This window comes from Ruditapes philippinarum, unplaced genomic scaffold, assembly GCF_026571515.1.
Source record: "Ruditapes philippinarum isolate M1 unplaced genomic scaffold, ASM2657151v2 ctg57_1_1_1_1, whole genome shotgun sequence".
Lineage (NCBI taxonomy): Eukaryota > Metazoa > Mollusca > Bivalvia > Venerida > Veneridae > Ruditapes > Ruditapes philippinarum.
Genome location: NW_026855294.1, coordinates 182,298 through 200,253, shown reverse-complemented (window position 1 = coordinate 200,253; position 17,956 = coordinate 182,298). Strand labels below are relative to the sequence as shown.

Genomic DNA, 17,956 nt, shown 5'->3' with positions numbered 1-17,956 from the left:
GGAAGTAATATTAAACATCCGTAAATATTTACGCATACCAACCGAGGTAAACACACTGACTTGTGGTGTACAATTATGTTGAAATAATCGCATAAATAGAATACAGCATTTTTCTTGCAATTGCGCTACATTTCGCGAGGAATAATGTGTTTGGAATTCGCAGCATTTGTTTTGAGCATTACTGCATTATGGGTTTGCATTCTACGTAACGCGAGTTTTTCGTTTCTGGCCTTGGCCATGTTTTTCCCAGGTGCGACAGCACTAATATGGGAAGCAGGAAATGGAGAATTGATGTCTTTTATGAGTAAACTGTCGGGTGCAAATGAGGTTAGTAAAAACTTCCATAAATGCAGTGATATGTGAACTTTACCTGCCGTTGATAATTAGTACCTGACTTATTTAGGGCATGATCGATATGATTGTCAGAAAACAACAACAAAAACAAAAATTGAATGAGTAGAAAATTAATGGGTCCTATGTACATTTGTATTCTTTATGCAATAAGGAATTATGCTACTACTTATTATTTTATTGAATAAATTTAGAATAATTAATCGGCTATAATTTGAAAGATTCAACAACAAATTTTCATTAATTTATATATATGGAATGTTTTGCTATTAAATATGTGAGTAAATATCAGGTAATCGGGGTACAAATATTTTGTGGTTAATTCATAAACATTTCTACATTACAGCAAATTATTTACTAATGTTTTTGTTGTTGTGTTAAACAAATAGGGTAGAAATGTATTTGTTGTTAAATTATGAACATTTCAGTCATTTCGGTACAAATATTTTAGCTTGCCTGGTACAAATGCTTTTGTTGTTTCGTTTTCTTGTTAAGGCATAAACAAAACGTTTTTTTTTGTTTTGTTAAATCTTATTTATTCTTAAAGGCATATTATGCCTCAGAAACTTTTTTTCTTCTTTAGAAAAGGCAAAGAAAGTATTATAATGTTTAAATAATGTTTAAATAATGATTTTAGAGCATGTCAGATGCTTGTTACCTAAAGAAAGTAGCGATGAATGTGAAATTGTCTGTCATTAAGGTAATAAAATTTAAACGTAAACAGAGTAGTATTTTGACTTCCATACAAATACTAAATCAGAATCGTTGTACTAATTGCCAAAAAATGGCGCAAACAATAAATACATACATTTCCGGTGCATAATAGGCCTTTAAGTGTATTTCCATTTCAGAAAGTCAAGTGCATCATTTTCAGCGCTCTGGCGGTGCTTTTAGCTGTTGTCATGGGGTGGGCAAACCAAGGTGAGAATTTATTTAATTCTGGATGACTTATAGAGCTCAATATGCTCAATATGCAGCCGTAGGCATTTTGCCGAAATGACACTTTTTTATCCAGAGATATTAGCTTTTTGCTAAGGATAACGTGTGCAAGAGATAGAAGTATTTGTTTTATGGCACTTATCTATTATACGTATACATATATACCTGACTGCCGTGTTTTATTTAAGAAATAAAATATCCCAAACAGTAGTTTTATCGCTTAATAAAATCACTGTTTGAAGTTCGGATGTAAGTAATTATATCACGAGGGCGCATCCAAGCGACAAAATCACTGATTTGGATAATATTGTTTCGATTCTAACACGATATCAACAAATAAATGCTGCCGTACCTGGTATCAAGCTAAATGCATTTAGGTACAAAAGCCTAAAACATATTTTTTTTTATTTCCTATATAGATCAGCTGGGGCACTGAAAACAGAAAGATATGCAAAAGATAATTAAGAAATGTAATGAGACTAAATAACAAATGTATTCTTAGCCCGATTTGATTAAAAAGCGTTGAACATTTGGATCATTGAAAAATTAATCTTGTAAAACGGGGTGGATCAAAAATTTTGCATACAGACCTAGCTACATCAAATGGGACAATTACCTTGAAAAATTATTTCCAGTCCCGTCATTTAAAAATGTCTTCTATCTTGTATATAGTAAGGAACCTAGGTAGCCAAATGAACAAAGCTTTATCGGACGTACGTAATTTTCATTGCTGTCCCACGACAAGTAGGCCACTAACTAACAGATCTATTTAAAATCATGCGAGTTAGTTGGTCGATCAGGTCTCCTTAAACTTTATCAGATTTTTGTTTTGTAGTTCTGCTGCATGTGTTCTTTGTACAGCATTTTAGACAATGTCAGGACTGTTCCTGAAATTACCTGTTACCTCATTGCCTGCGTTACAATACTCATATTTTGATTTCATTCATATACAATATTTTAATGAGCAAACTCATGAACAAAAATGTATTCGTAACGTGAACCCATTGTAGCGATCCTGCTCTCATTTCCAATATACATTTTGCACATGCTACATTCATATTTCATTTTGTTGCAATGCCATAGTTCCTACGACAATGTATGTTTGGATCGTATTTCTTGAAATTTCAATGTTTCATTTAGTAGTTAAAATTTTGTGACAAAAAGAAATTGAGGAGTACAGTGAGAGCATGTTGTCCTTATTCTTGCAACCTGGATACTATTTGAGCCGCGTCACGACAAAACCAACATAAACAACATCCGCGCAGTCTGATCAGAATCCATGCTGTTCGCTTACCAACCCTAGTACAAGTAGAGAAACTGATAGCGAACAGCATGAATCCTGATCAGACTGCGCGGATGCGCAGGCTGGTCTGGATCCATGCTGGTCGCAAACACATTATGTTGGTTTTGTCGTGACACGGATCATTTGTCTTATTAGCTTTATAGATGAACTTTAATAGGCATATTACATTTTGTGCACACAGAGGAGTTGTTTCATCGACCATCTGATTATATTTTACACTTTACAATTATATATTTTTCACATTTCAATTATCTTTCACATATTAATTTTATATTTTTCACATTTTTTCACGTATCATTTTTATATTTTCACATATCAATTTTACATTTTTCGCGAATCAATTTTTACATTTTTCACGTTGCAATTATATATTTTCACATTTCTTATTATAATTTCTTGCATTACATGCTATAGTGGAGATTCGTAAACAGCACAATAAAAGTAGGTTTTTCGGTTTTCTACGGGCAGCTGGTGAGGAGATTGGTTGGCGATGTTTCCTGCTACCGTGCCTGCTTGACAGATTTTCTGTTCTAACTGCATTTACTATAAGGTAATGCGCGATAGATAGGTATTCTTATTTATCATATAAATACAAAATGAATGAATGAATGAATGAATGAATAGGATTATAATAAATAAATAAGATTATAAAAAGTTTTTTTTAAGCGTTCAATACTTGCCATATCAAATGGAACATAATATTGGGAACGTTTTTAAAAGAAGGTCAATATTAAAAGTAGACAACATTTTGAATATTATTGTACTCAACACTCCCGGGGTACATGCTTTATAAAAAGAAACACGCATTTGTCTCCCTTGTTAACAAAACAATCACTTTGCACACCCCTGACGGTATCCGATTTTTTAACATTATTATTTACTTACCACATGCGCACGATCTTCTACTATAAAGCACAATTTAATGTGACACATTACACTGTTACTATCAAAGTACAAACGTAACTATTTGCCCTTCACCGTTTTTGGTTCGAATCTCACTTGGGACTTCGGATTCGTTCATGTGAGAACACTATCCAGCTAGCTTACGGAACGTTGGCTGTTCTACTCAGGTGCTCGTCCGTAAATACATTGAAGGGCACACAAGGCCTTCCTCCACCAGAAAAGCAGAAGACGCCTTTACTGTCTTGGTGCGACGAAAAACCCAACCCCAACCAACCATTGAACGCGTGCATCGAACCAATCATTTGAAATAAAACTAGAAATATCCCCTCATTTTTTTCTCAATATTGTTCTTTTTTTATTCTTTAGTCTTCTTTACAATAAATGTATTTCTACTCTTTTATTTAAGTGGTATTGTTTGTGGACTCTTCCACGTGCCTGTGATGATTTTGTTGAATTACAGACTCAAACCTTCGTATCCATATCTAACAGTGATCGTGCAAAGTGTGTCATGTTTAAATTCCGTATGTCTTCTTGGATGGCTGGCTGTGAAATCTGGGTACGTATGTGGCGATGAAATTGCTTTGAATAATTTCATTTTTAAATAAGATTTCATTTCTTCTTACAACGTACAACAATATATGCTATAAAATGTGTGACATTATAGGTCTGCTAGATGTAAACATGTTTTATACCAATATGACATTTAATATTGCTCACAAATGAAATATTCAATGTCTTTATTTTCTATACATTAGAGTGGTCTAATTCGTAACTAAATTAGAATCAGCACTTTCGGAAAAAGTCTGTCTGACATCGGTTTAACCTACTATAAAATATACATAGAATAACTGAATAATTAGAATGATTTTCATTGCTCAGTTTCAAGTTACAACCTGAAATCCGGGAATCTCATTGGTCATTCTAAAATTAGTATAATAATTTAAAGAATCTCTCTGATTAGTATACACGTCCAATTTATAAAATAGTCTAAAGGAGTATCGGAAACAAACTTCCTTGTTTAATTTCCCGGGTATCTGAGATCTGTGAACTTCCTCGGGTATAAATCTGTTAGTCGGTGCTTTATGTTTGCAATTTCGCATTATAATTAGGTAATTATGTATGGCAAGGATGAAGACCAGAAATAAACAGGTCAATACGTGTGAATTGGAAAATTAGGAAATTTCACTAAAAACTACCAGATTTTAAGCAAGGCGATGAAAAATGGCCTATGAATTAGTTTTTGACACTTAATACAAGTGTAAGACAAGCTTCATCATTTAAGTTTAATTTAGCACCTAAAATTCATTTTTGAAAAATGAAAATTACCATTTTTGACGACTGTTTTTGTAGTGTATACATATGTTTTCCGACGAACTCCGTGACAGTTATCACAAGAACTCCTGAACAAGTTATCATAAAAACTCCATCCTTCGTGTAACAGTTCCTCCCCCGTGCAACCAAAGGAGGAACGACAGACCATGAAAAGCAAGCAAAAACGAAAGAGAGACAATTTGAATTATGACATAAAGTTTACATTTACAATATTACAAACAAAAATATACGATAACTTGTGAATCATATTATCTACATATAAACCTGATTTACAGAAGTTTGATAAAATTACTTTTATTATCACTACATGTATTATTATTTTACTCCATTATTATTGAAAAGCTTAGAATGTATAACCTTAACCCTTCATCAGTTGCTTGGTTTTCCTCCTATTTGATTACAGAACCGAACAAACTTACATAATTCAAGGCCGTCGTCGATGGTCCGGCCGGTCCGGCCTTGGCCGGACCAATATTTTGGCCAAAAATGAGTGAAAAAACAAACAAACAAAAAACACGCATCGCTGATAAGCAATTTCTAATTTACTTAAGTATTCTTCTAAACGTGACAGTCTCTTGAGATCTAGCACCTGATACGCCGGGTTTTAGAACTCTGTGCCCTACTCGCTGGGCAGTCCGTGCAGCAAGTCTCAAAAGTGTGATTGATAATTACACTGTACTAAAGGACCTATGGGACGAGTGTAACGCTAAGGACTCCGAGACCAGGGCGCGAATTCTGGGTGTTTCTGCTCAGATGAGGACGTTCGAGTACTTTTTCGGTGTAATGCTTGCACACGACATCCTAGCATTTACAGACAACCTCAGCAAATTTACATAAAATGAGACTCTGTTGTGTAAGATTTTTGTGAACAAGTTACTGCTAAACAAAAAGTGGTACAATGTACTGTAATATTTCTTGTTATTGTTTATTTGTAATTATCAGATAAAAATGCATCTAAAGAATTAAAACAACATCAGTTATTGTTTATTTTTCATTTGCCAAATATCAATTACATGTATTCATCTTTTATGTACACCTGTCCGTCCGTCATGCGAACCTTAAATTTCACCCTGAAAACTTACGACGCACTTAAATCTGTAAAAAATCGTTGACATATTACTATAACATGTACTAGCGGCAAGCTGTACACTGTGCCAAATATACGGGAAAACGCCTCTGAGAGCATCCTAGAATAAAAAAAATTTCGGGGGAGCATGCCCCCGTACCCCCCTAGATTCTGCCTAAATCCAACCAAATTGGCCGCACCATTCACAAAATCGTGACGACGGGCCTGCATATCCAGGTTATATTCAGAGTCAAGTTCAGTAACTACTGGAGTTCCTCAAGTTCTATACTGTTTGTAATCTATATCAATGACCCACCTTTGTCTATTGAAAAAAAAACAACAACAAAAAACAACAGAAATTTTTGCTAATGACACCACCCTTTCAACATCTGATGTATCCCTTAACAGGGTAGTTGATTCTCTTACTCATGATCTTTTAAATGTCAACATATGGTGTGAGTCTATCAATGCTAACACAGCTCAGGTCATGTATATTTCCTCAAAACACAAGCAAAATTATATTTATGAAAGTAATCCTTGTATTTCGTATAAAACAGAGCAAATTGTTTGTAGCTCTGAAGAAAAATTACTGGGTATCACAATTGATAACACCGGCCTTGTCTTGGCAAAGTCATATTGATAATGTTCTCGAAAAATGCAACTCACTGTTACATTTATTATCTCGTATAAAATTATTCATACCAATACCTGTACGTTAAATGTTTTACAATGCATATATTTTACCACATCTTGATTATTGTTGCATAATTTACGATAACTGTACGTCTTTTCTAGAAGATGAACTCATTAAATTAAGTTCCAAAAGAGAGCTGCAAGACTAATTCTAGACAAAGATCATGACACTCCATCCGCTGAACTATTTTCTGAACTCCGCTTTCATATAGCTATTATGATGCTTAAGATAATGAATAATCACACGGTGCATATCCATATCGGTACCCTCTTTGCGAAATCTGCTGAAACGGTACCCTCTTTGCACATGCACAGGCCACTCTCTGCTAAAAACAAACCAGCGATTGATAACAATACATTAAAATTTCAATATATTAAGGAAAGAAGGTATGACACGTAGAAAAGATGTATACCACGGAACACTAGAATGTGTTATCTATGTGCTGATTTGTCATGTGCCCGTTTTTTTATGTACTACAAATTCCTATAAGCTACAAAAAATCGACATGCCTTGCTTCGCCCATCACCTCGACATATTTTTTGGGCTGAAATAAACCTGTGGCTTGATTATATATGCATCATACATATTCAATATGTTCATATACATATCATCTTCGGACAAATGGCAGTATAGTGTCAAAAAAATAAATGAAAAATTCATAAAAACACCCTACTTTCGGTTTTTGCAACGGCACGGGCTACCTCTCTTCATTTGAATTTTTATATCACAGGTACCCTCTCAATTTTTTTCACATATAGGTACCCTCAAGGCACGACATATGCTTTTATTTTGCGTTATTCGTTAGGTATGTAACATTTCTTTATTTATGTAAATATTACATACTTAACGATTAACGCGCAATTAAAAGCATATGTCGTGCATTGAGTATACCTATGTGTTAAAAAAAATGAGACGGTACCTGTGATATAAAAATTCAAATGAAGAGAGGTAGCCCGTGCCGCTGCAAAACTGAAAGTAGGGTGTTTTTATGAATTTTACCATTATTTTGACAATGTACTGCCATTTGTCCGAAGATGATATGTAAATGAACATATTAGATATGTATGATGCATATATAATCAAGCCACAGGTTCATTTCAGCCAGAAAAGTATGTCGAGGTGATGGGCGAGGTAAGACATGTTGATTTTTTGTAGCGTATTGTGAAGTTGCAGTACATGAAAAACGGGCACATGACAAATTCAGGAAATAGATAAAACATTCTAGTGTTCCGTGGTATACATCTTTTCTACGTGTCATACCTCCTTTCCTTATTACAGTGAATTTTTACTGGCTTGTTATCCATCGCTTGATTTGTTTTGAGCAGAGAATGGCCTGTGCATGTACAAAGAGGGTACCGTTTCAGCAGATTTCGCAAAGAGGGTACCGATATGGATATGCACCGTGAATCAGGCACCTTCCTATTTATTGAATGATTTCATTTTTCGTCAGTTATTATACTCGCATTTTGCGTTCATCGTCTGATTTTTTCAACTTTATACCCCTAGAACAAATATTGAACAATTGCGCAAGTCTCTTGTTTAATTTGGAACGGCTTTCCTGATTATATCAAGTCTGCTACATCTGTGAACCATTTGAAAACATTATACTTGAGATATTATCATACATCGATGTATGCAAATTGATAATCTCATGTATGCATTAACATTAATATATTTAAATAGTTTGAATATGTTAAACTTATACTGTTCCTTGTTGAGGGTCTTGTGGAAGACTGATTTGTTGTTCAAATGAGTTCTCTCGTTAAATACTGTTATTATTATTATCATTATTATTATTATTATTATTATTATTATTATAAACACACACTCGATTTCGTTCCTAGAACCAACAAGTACTGAGCAACGAGTGTGATGTCTCTTGCTCAAGGAAACGACGGCTTGCCCCTGACGGGGTTTGAACCGACAGGGTTAGAGATCCATAGCTAGTCCGACGCGTTAAACCAATTGACCATGCCGCCACACATGGTTTCACTTTGAATCAATTATACATGCCTGTCACCCAGTCTTTATTAAATTGATCAACAAAGGTTTGTTTTCCTTTTCCAGCTATTCTATGTGGGCGTGCAGTATAATGCACTGGTTCTGGAACATATACAAACCGGCTGTGTCAGACACAAATACTCCCGAAAAGAATACCGGACAGCAGTGGCTGCTTGATGGCGATGGTTTGACCGATTGTATTGCGATGCTTCCTGTAGCTGCTGTGGTAGTTTACGATCTCAACTATAAACTCTTTTGATAATTTAATGAATCGTTCTTTTAGCACACGCGTGCATTAACATTAGATAGTGCACGATTTGTTGTTTTAACAGGTCTTTTGGTTATTTTGCACCCGAATACCTAACCCAATGATAAAGGAATTTATAATTAACATTTATTTCTCGGATAATTACTGCTGGACTGCTTTATTTGCAAAAGGTATCGCTTTACAATGAACAGAACACTAATCGGAAGACAAAAAAAAATGTTTACGGTTGTTGTAAAGGGGTGATCGGGACATTCTACATTGGGACATTCTTCAGACGCTATATATCTATTCATGGATAGGCTTTATATTAAATGTTAGCACAAAGTTTTATCAACCAAGCCCGTTAATAAATTTGATAAAGAGATCATAATTTTGTTTTATAAGAACACAATATGATACAGGCTTTTTCTGTTACCAGTTTTTTTCCTCTATATCTGAATACTGGGATCTTTTTATTGCAATTTATTTGTGGTTCTGAAGTCCGTGTGTACATCTTACATAACTGTAAATTTAGACTTCAGTTCTTACTATTTACATTGTTAGTAAAAGGGATCTCATTTTTTTTAGAAATTTCCACCATCTTTACATCAGCATAATTGGAACGTGTGAAAATAAATCTCTGAAAGCTATTGTTCAGACGTGAAAATGGTTCCGGTCTTTGTTGAGAATCCCTTTAGCCTGTTGGTGGCTACTGAAAATACCCATGTGACCAGTGTAGATCAAGATCAGCCGTCTGGTGATGGTCTGCAATCTTCGCTTGAAAATTTCCCTAAAATTATGAATGTTTTTTGCCCCCAGTTTGTATGATGAACTGACCAATTAGCGTGGCACGGACTTACTATTTTTCCTGAATATCTGTTTACAACTAGTTTTTGGAAGTATTTTAAACAAATAAAGAGGCAAAATAATGAAAATTTCAACACATTTTTCTTCTCACGAGATTTCTCAGATGAAAGTTGATTATGACAAAATCTGTATAAAAGAATATCATTCGTTTTATTAGATTCTGCGTTTTCCATGTACAACTGGTTACAGTTTATTGTAGATTTTTTTATATTCCTTTATACTTTTTTTCTAAATCGTTGGGTTCTTTTAGACAGGTGTAAACGGTTGCAAACCAAAGATGGGTTGTAAAAAATAATAATCGGCCATTCAGTTCATATAGCCATTTCAATGTCAAAGCTCGACAAAAGTTTCATGTCATTAGTATAACCGATTGTATGTGTTATTTGTTAAAATCCATTATTCTCCATATCGATCAGATTGGGTTTGGACTGTAAAGGTTGTGTAAGCCTACAATGGAAAGTAATCTCGTATATACAAATGCATGTATATCGAAGAGCATACATTTTGCGCACTTTAAAAAAAGAGCGGATGTAAAGAGAACGTTTGGTTTCTGCTGTACAAAATTTACATTTTGATGAAAATATTGAAAACTGCACTTGGTTCTAGTGGTATACAGTATACCATTTATCAATACGATACAAGGATTTTGATAGACAAACTTTGTTAATATCACTTTCAAAGCGTTTATGTGTTTTACTCTGTGTCTTATAATACTGCACGTTTGTAACGTCAATTTTCATTGGATAATCGTGACGTTTCTATAGTTTTATATACAAGGCTGCTGTCAATGTATAAAGAAATCTCATTTTTTTCTCTAAAAAAGAAGATTCCAGTATTATAAATCCGTTATAAATATTCCTGACATGTTATATGGCCGTATATAAACGGTTGTTTGCAATATAACCCTCGCCTTGCTGCTCGGGTTATATTTCCAAACAACCGTTTATATAGGGACATATAACCTGTGAACAATCTTTATAACTAATAATTTATATATATGCCCTTTATAAGGCACGGAATATGCCGAAATATACCGATTTTTCAGGAACTGATTGATGAATCGTTGTATATTTAGTATATTTGTTACAATACAAGAATATGCCGATTTATGATTGGTCTTTAAAATCTGTGAAATAACGATTAAAGGGATTTATCTTCCACATAAATGAATTCATGTTTAATAGATTCCACTAATCTTTTAACTATGTTGGTTTGGTTTTGAGTTACCCCACCATTTATTAAGCATTGCCTATTGTTTTTGTCCTTCTCAAATAAGTCAAATAATCCTTTGGTATTTTGTTGAAATTAAAAGTTTTTAGGGGTCCCACCAAATAGATTTCACGGAACGTTAAATAATTGGAGATATTTTCCTCCATGTACAAATGCTAAGGCCTACCAAACCATATTGAATGAATAGGCAACACAATCCGTTTTACCATTTTTTGGGCGAAAAATCATAACGGATGTATGATGATATGTTTTGTTTGTAGAGAAGCAAAAGTAAATCAATCGTATTTTTTGAAAATATTTTTTTTCTCGTTCATTCGTCAGACTTAACAAAAATTAAGATATGTTTTGGGTCTTTCAATCTGTCTAAATCATACTTGAAACACTCTTTACAAATATTGCAAAAGGTACGTTCATGTTAAATGCTAGCAGTAAAAAATCTAGCTGTAACGTCATAGAAAAATATTATATGTCATGGTTGAATAAAAAAATGAAAATAAAAATACGCGTCCATCACACACACTCACATACATAGTTGTGCTGTCCAGCATTTGCTACGTTACGATACGTTACATTACTACGTTACGATCACTTAAAATTCTTAACCCGACATTTGGTAACGTAGTTCAATATTAATACAAGCTTCAAGAATTGCTACGGAATTAATCATTTTAATTCAACCCTACGCTTTATTCTTGTAGGAGCTCTTTAAGGAAAGTTTTGTCGAACTGAATAACTTGTAACGTTCGTAACGACATTGTTAGCGATATGACAAATATAAAATCTCATAATCAAGAAAATAAATATATGTATATAATATATGAAAAAAAAACAGATTTTTTTCTGATATGTCAAATCTGCTAAAAGATATGTGTACAGTTTGAGATAAAATTTCCTCAAATAAAATTTTTGACAATATCTACATAATATATAATATTTTTAAAAAGGCAAATTTCATCTTGACTAGTTTTTTTTGTAAATTATAAATAATGCTATTTACAATACATAAACATATTAAAAGAATTCCCTCAGCCCAATTTTTATTAGTATCTACTAAGAACCTTTATTTACTATCGGTCTCTCCTTTGAAGTTGTAATTTTTCTTTTATATTGCTATTGCACCTTATTGATTGAACACATTTTTGTCATGGTTTATTTTGTGGAGAATTGAAGGTTCGGCATTATACAAATAGTCATTAGATAAATGTAATGTAAAAAGAATACCCCCCCCCCCCCTCTGCACCGCACACCCGATAAATACTAAGGTAATTTAGGCTGCTAAAATATAGTAGTAAAATCCGCTGTGAAAGACAGACCTGCCCTGTTTATCTAACTTTTTTGATTCCGGGATTTTCATCGGTCAATATACATTGTACTGGTTTCTGGCCAATCAAACACCTGTATTTTGGAAAGGATAACCTTTGACCTAATATTGATATTCTTTTGGTGCTAAAGTCTTGGCATTTAAGTAAAATACTTTTAAATTTCAATTGACAATTTTGCAAAGAAAACAAAGATGCAATCCCACATATGCAAAATGTTCACATTTTTTTAGATTCTGATTAGACAGACACAAATCACTTGTGACGTCAGGGATGGGATCAAATGAATTGGCCAATCATTTTGTGCTTGAAACAAAGTAAAAAGACAGCTACACAGTATATGTTTAGTAGATCTAAATGAAAACAAAAAATTCTGGGGAAAAGGTTCACATATTCTTAATTCAACCTAATGACTATTTGTATAACACTATAGTCCTTAAAGTAAAATTATGTTGTTGATTGTTGAACACAGAAGTCTTTGCTATTTATCCCTCAACCTTACAAATCATGCAAGTGACATGCACGCAACACCAAGGGTACAACGTCCATTAACTGCTAGTATTAATAGTTTCAGTAATTGACGGAAATTGACGAAAAACTCCGAAAATCAACGAAAACACCATCACCTTTTGCTGACGTCACTGTTATGAAGGACAAGCAACGAAAATCTCGCGAAATAGTTGATTTCCGTAAGATTTTTCAAACGTTACACATTTATTTACTATCTGGAGCAGTTTTAATCAGCAGGTTGCGCTGAGAGCACGTGATTTTGTTCTATTTATAGCTTCCAATGAAAATGAACGGTTAATGGATGCGACTTTCATCAACATGAATTTTCTATTCAAATATTAACTGACATCTTACACTGGGGTCAAATTAACACTTCGTTTAAAACTATCTTCTGCAAATATTTATTTCAACATTTAATACTTGTTTATTTTTATGGCATCACTGATAATCTAAACATAAAAGTAAATAATAAATAAAAATGTATTTTTGTCTAAATTGACAATGTCTATTTAACAAAAATAGAAAAGTTATCACAGCATTTTGATATAAGAATACAGTACAAAGTACATTTGTACTGTGAAAAACATACGGGGCTCCCTTTTTCACTTTCAGGTTAGTTTTTTTTTAAATTTTTATTACATTTATACAACATACTCTAAAATCCAATTTAATAAATCCTTTCACCTGTTAAGACTTTTTAAGAAGTTTAAAGATGTGTCCATTTACCGAAGAAATAATTCATAAAAAATACGACCATTGATGCTATTGCAATATTAACACGACCATTTGCCAAAGAAGTAACACAAACCACAGAGCAGATTTTTGTGCTGACACCGGTTGTTATGTGATGTTTTTTTAAAACTTTCATTATCAGGTTACTATAGATGTACCAACAAAGTCACGTGCCCTCAACCTTCTCGCCCCTATCTCCAGAGTTTAATTATATACACACACTTTACAGTTGTAAAACAATGTAAGCAACAACCTTCACCAATAGACAATCTCGTACACAGAGTTACCGCCCCTGTCATGATTTATCCCCCGTCAATGTGCAATGCTTTTCAACGACAAATATTTTAACAAATAGAAACACAATTTGTCAAAAAATACAACCAAACACACATTGACTGAAGGATAATCGCAACGGAGGGAATCCTCGGCAGAAATTGCTAAAAATAGAACGAACCACGCCCATAACCGCCACCATGTATGCTTTCTGAAAAGTTTATTGCTTTTGAAATTCAATATCATAAAGCCATATAAATTTGCTACATTAAGAAAATGTGTTCACTAGACAAGAGTGTTGTTTCAAACATGAAAGGGTGAACAATTTACCATAGCATGTGATTTGAGAGTGATTATCCAAAAACGTATTTATAAATAAACAATTTTTTCTTATTTTCTTACAATTTCTGATTAATTTTCTTTAACAATTTTACAAGTTGGTACCATTTTATTAAAGTTAATACCAAATTCATATTTATCTGATGAAACCAGAAATTTAGCTATTATTTTAACATTTTTCGGGATAATCACTTTCAAAGCGTATGACGTCACATATATGATGTCATGGAAGTATTTCACCAAAACCAATGAGATGTTACAAATCACAGATAGATGATAACATAATTGGAAAAAAAGCTCTCTGAAATTATTGACATCAGCTGCAGATTGGCTAAAACATCACAACCACAGTTTATAAAACAACCATTAACTAAAAATATCAATATTTATATTAGTTCAAATTACATTGTAGACTGGTTGTTTCCCTTTTTTTAAATAAAAACAATAATACTTTCTAATATTCTTTTTTTTATTTTTCAAATCTTTGTTTGAATTTGCAATTGATTGTTGCCAACTCATTTTAATTGCAAAAGAAATTTCACTAATAACAAAAACAACACAAGGTTTTAACATTTTGTTGTCTTTCAAATAAAAGTATGTGCTAATTTTTCATTTCTACTTTTTTTCTTCCAATTTCAATAACGATCTGCAACTGATGTTTAAATACTCACAACGCAATAGTATAAATATATTTTAGAATTTTATGAGAGACTTACAATAGTGTTCAAAGAAAATTCTAGTATTTTTATGTACCCTTAACCATATTGCACTAGTATTCTTCCTGCTGTCATGTTATTGCAAGTATTTGTACCAACTTCAATTTCCGGCAGATTTTAAAATATCAATTAAATCCAAAAACTGCCATATTGTCTTAATATATCTATACCCGAGCGTCATTTTATCGCCCTTTATCTTTAAACTCAAATTTATGAAAATTAAGAATTTTGGACGTTTTTTTTTTAAATTTTGTATTGAGAGTTATTTCCCAGGACTTGTTACTGTAAATGGGTCCTTCATTTAAGAGTAAATTGTAAACGAAATTTATATATATATAAAAAATGACAAGCCAGGAATTGAAGTTGGCAACTTTGTTTGTCCTGAATGTTTAAGCAATAATTCAAGTCATTTAATCTAAGTTCATGCATCTACAGTTCAGTTAAAGTATTAGCATTTTGAATAGAAGTTTGCGAAGTATATATATATATAATGAATTTAGCCACAGAAAAGTGTTAGTACCCTGCATTTTTTTATAAAACACACACATGTATACAAGTTAAGTTCAACATATACCCAAATTATATTTTGACAACAATTTAAACAATATACAGTAGCCGGATCAGCCTCGAAAGAAATTCTTTGAACAGAAACATAATATTATGGAATGTGTGATAAATACAATGTTGTAAATTTTGAAACAATCTTAGGATCCAGCTACTTCACAAAGTTTAGAAATTTCATTATTTTTTCAACAAAAACATGTGTCAAATACAGTTCAAAAAGTCTCAGAATGTTACAACATCAAACTTGATTTTTTACAGATTCATCAATTCAGTAATTATATGTATATACATATAGATTTTAAGGCACTTACGGGTTATAATTTTAAAAATGGAAGACACGTCAATTTGGCAAAAAAATAAAATTGACATAAATCGAATGTAAACGTCACAACGTGAATAAAATGACGTCAAAACGTTAATAAACGACGTCACAATGTGAATAAACCACAACACAACCTGAATAAACCATTAAGAATCTGGAATGCTTTTTTTTAACCGGAAGACATAGTCAAATATTGGTCACTATCAAAAATACACTATTTAACATCAAGTATACTAATAACTATTAAAATATATACATTGCTAGAGCTACATATTTATATATACAAAAAAACACCCAATGTTGAATAGTCCGTATTCAACTGGAAGACAGTAGATTTTGTTGTTAAAACAACAGCATGTGCTTTGCACTTATGAGTCTAGAGACATCTTTTTTCTCTAAAATATGTTTCTATATATATATACTTTTTAATATATTTATATACATCAATTATATACAAATTGAACATAAAACGTTTCCTATGCGTAGAAGGATGCACAAGTTATTATGTATTTGAAATAAATACATACGTTGCATAGAAGATAAAAAGTAAATAAAGAATTCCAAAACAAAATCCCGTTAGCACTTTGAACACAGTGAAGGCACTAGATTTAATTCATATATTAAAACGTATGTAGATACGTGTACATAATTCAGGCACGCGCCACTTCCGGCACGCGCCATATTTTTCAAAATTTTATTAGGATACCCTCGGATATTTACCTAAAACCTAAACCTCTCGTTTAAGGATAATTTTAATAGTTTCCTAGCTGAAGTTTTAAGGGAAAATTCAAAACCTTTTTGCTGATTTAAGATAAAAAACAAATACTTTGTGTATTTTGATTCTAATAAAAATGATATTATTTTCGTGACTAGAATAATAATTCTCATTTGATTTTATCCAGCTAAAATTTTTAAAATCTAAACATATGCTATGATTGTATAATAAATTCATCTTTTCAAAACAAAAATATTTACAAGTTCATAAATGAAATAAACTTTACATATAAGATCAACAACAAAATTATACTAACAAATATTTCATACTCATGCATTTTACATTAAGGCAATAATAATTATAACTATAATAAACACAATAATATTAATAATGAGAGGAGAGGCAGAAAAAAAAGATCTATGATGTAAAATTTGACATATAAAATTTACACAATTTTGTACAAGAATTCAATTTGAAATGTGGAAAATGAATAAAAAATAATGAATAAAGAAAAAAAAATAATACAACACATAGTTAAACATTTTTCATAAAAAGTCAGATCCTGTACTAATCAGATAGGCTTAAATTTGAGACAAATTTCATTTTTCAATGCCATAGCAGACGATAAAAAAACTAAAATCATAGATATTCCAATTTTGCAGTCAATGGTGTACGTTTCTGGGGCTTAAGAAATAGATGATCATATTAAAGAACTGGCAAGATGAAATAACGTACACATTGCAAAACAGTTTTGAAATTTAAATTTGCACATTATTAAAAGCAATATTAAACATTTCCACATTTTAATGACGGAATAAAATAACGTAGGCCTAATTCAATTATTCCAATCTCTATTCGCTTTCCTATACTAAAAATATAAAATCGAACCATAATTTGAAAGACTCATAAAATGACATGATTTTAGCAATTAGGTTGGTAAAATATTCACGATGCTACAAATAGCTCAACCATTCTGTTTCCGACAATTTGGTGATTTTTCTCTGCGACTGCGCGTTCCGCCTCGACGCGCGTGGCGAACGATATTACTACGTCACCGCTTGGCAATCCTTCCGGCGTATACTGCACTTGAATGCATTCTGGACTCACCTGCGAAAATGGGAAAAAAAGAACAGATGATTACAAGTTGTTTTAATACGGGAAAAGAAAGATACATCAAAGTTACTAACAGCATATCAAAATAGATTTTAATCCGACTTAATATATTTACTAAAAAAAAATACAAATTAAAAACTTTTTTCCTCATAATTAATTTCGATACATAATCCAAATTTGTACCATTTTCTCAGACTCTCTAGCAATGGATTTTTAACCATGCATTTTTATTTGAAAATGAAACTAATAGAAAATCATTTGCAAAAATATTTTTACTTCAAGGTTGATCCATCAAAAGTGATTCAAACTGGATTAAAAAAAATCCATTTTAATATATTGATTTTTCATTTCAAATCATTTTCGCTGATCTACCTTCTATTTTCAAAGATGTATCTTAAGGTACAAAACTGTTTATCAATG

The 17,956-nt window shown here is 32.3% G+C and overlaps 2 protein-coding genes across 4 annotated transcripts in view; one reads left to right on the top strand and one right to left on the bottom strand.

Moving 5' to 3' along the window:
• The first annotated feature begins 11 nt into the window (after positions 1-11).
• Positions 12-9,506, top strand: LOC132742797 (uncharacterized). Of its 2 annotated transcripts, none has more exons than XM_060731277.1 (5): positions 12-327; positions 1,203-1,272; positions 3,008-3,143; positions 3,957-4,052; positions 8,656-9,506. In XM_060731277.1, exons 1-5 carry the CDS (start codon positions 145-147, stop codon positions 8,846-8,848), a joined length of 678 nt encoding a protein of 225 aa, XP_060587260.1. In that variant the 5' UTR covers positions 12-144; the 3' UTR covers positions 8,849-9,506. The 2 variants fall into 2 exon arrangements, with proteins under 2 accessions (XP_060587260.1, XP_060587259.1); XM_060731276.1 differs by having other exon boundaries at positions 22-327; positions 3,903-4,052.
• Positions 9,507-11,215: 1,709 nt separating this feature from the next.
• The window catches only part of LOC132742795 (epithelial splicing regulatory protein 1-like), a 32,698-nt gene continuing 25,957 nt past the window's right edge, over positions 11,216-17,956 (bottom strand). Inside the window, exon 13 of one of the 2 annotated variants that reach the window (XM_060731273.1) lies at positions 11,216-17,530. In XM_060731273.1, coding sequence (XP_060587256.1) covers positions 17,369-17,530 — 162 coding nt within the window. In that variant the 3' untranslated portion in view covers positions 11,216-17,368. The remainder of the gene's footprint in view (positions 17,531-17,956) is intronic. The other variant, XM_060731274.1, reaches the window with a different exon arrangement.

What these genes read in the sequence shown, in the direction of transcription:
- LOC132742797 (XM_060731276.1), top strand. Translation starts at nt 145, where the DNA reads ATGTGTTTGGAATTCGCAGCATTTGTTTTGAGCATTACTGCATTATGG. An exon ending in CATGGGGTGGGCAAACCAAG is followed by an intron (nt 1,273 to 3,007) that starts GTGAGAATTTAT and finishes TACATGCTATAG; the next exon opens with TGGAGATTCGTAAACAGCAC. An exon ending in CTAACTGCATTTACTATAAG is followed by an intron (nt 3,144 to 3,902) that starts GTAATGCGCGAT and finishes CTTTTATTTAAG; the next exon opens with TGGTATTGTTTGTGGACTCT.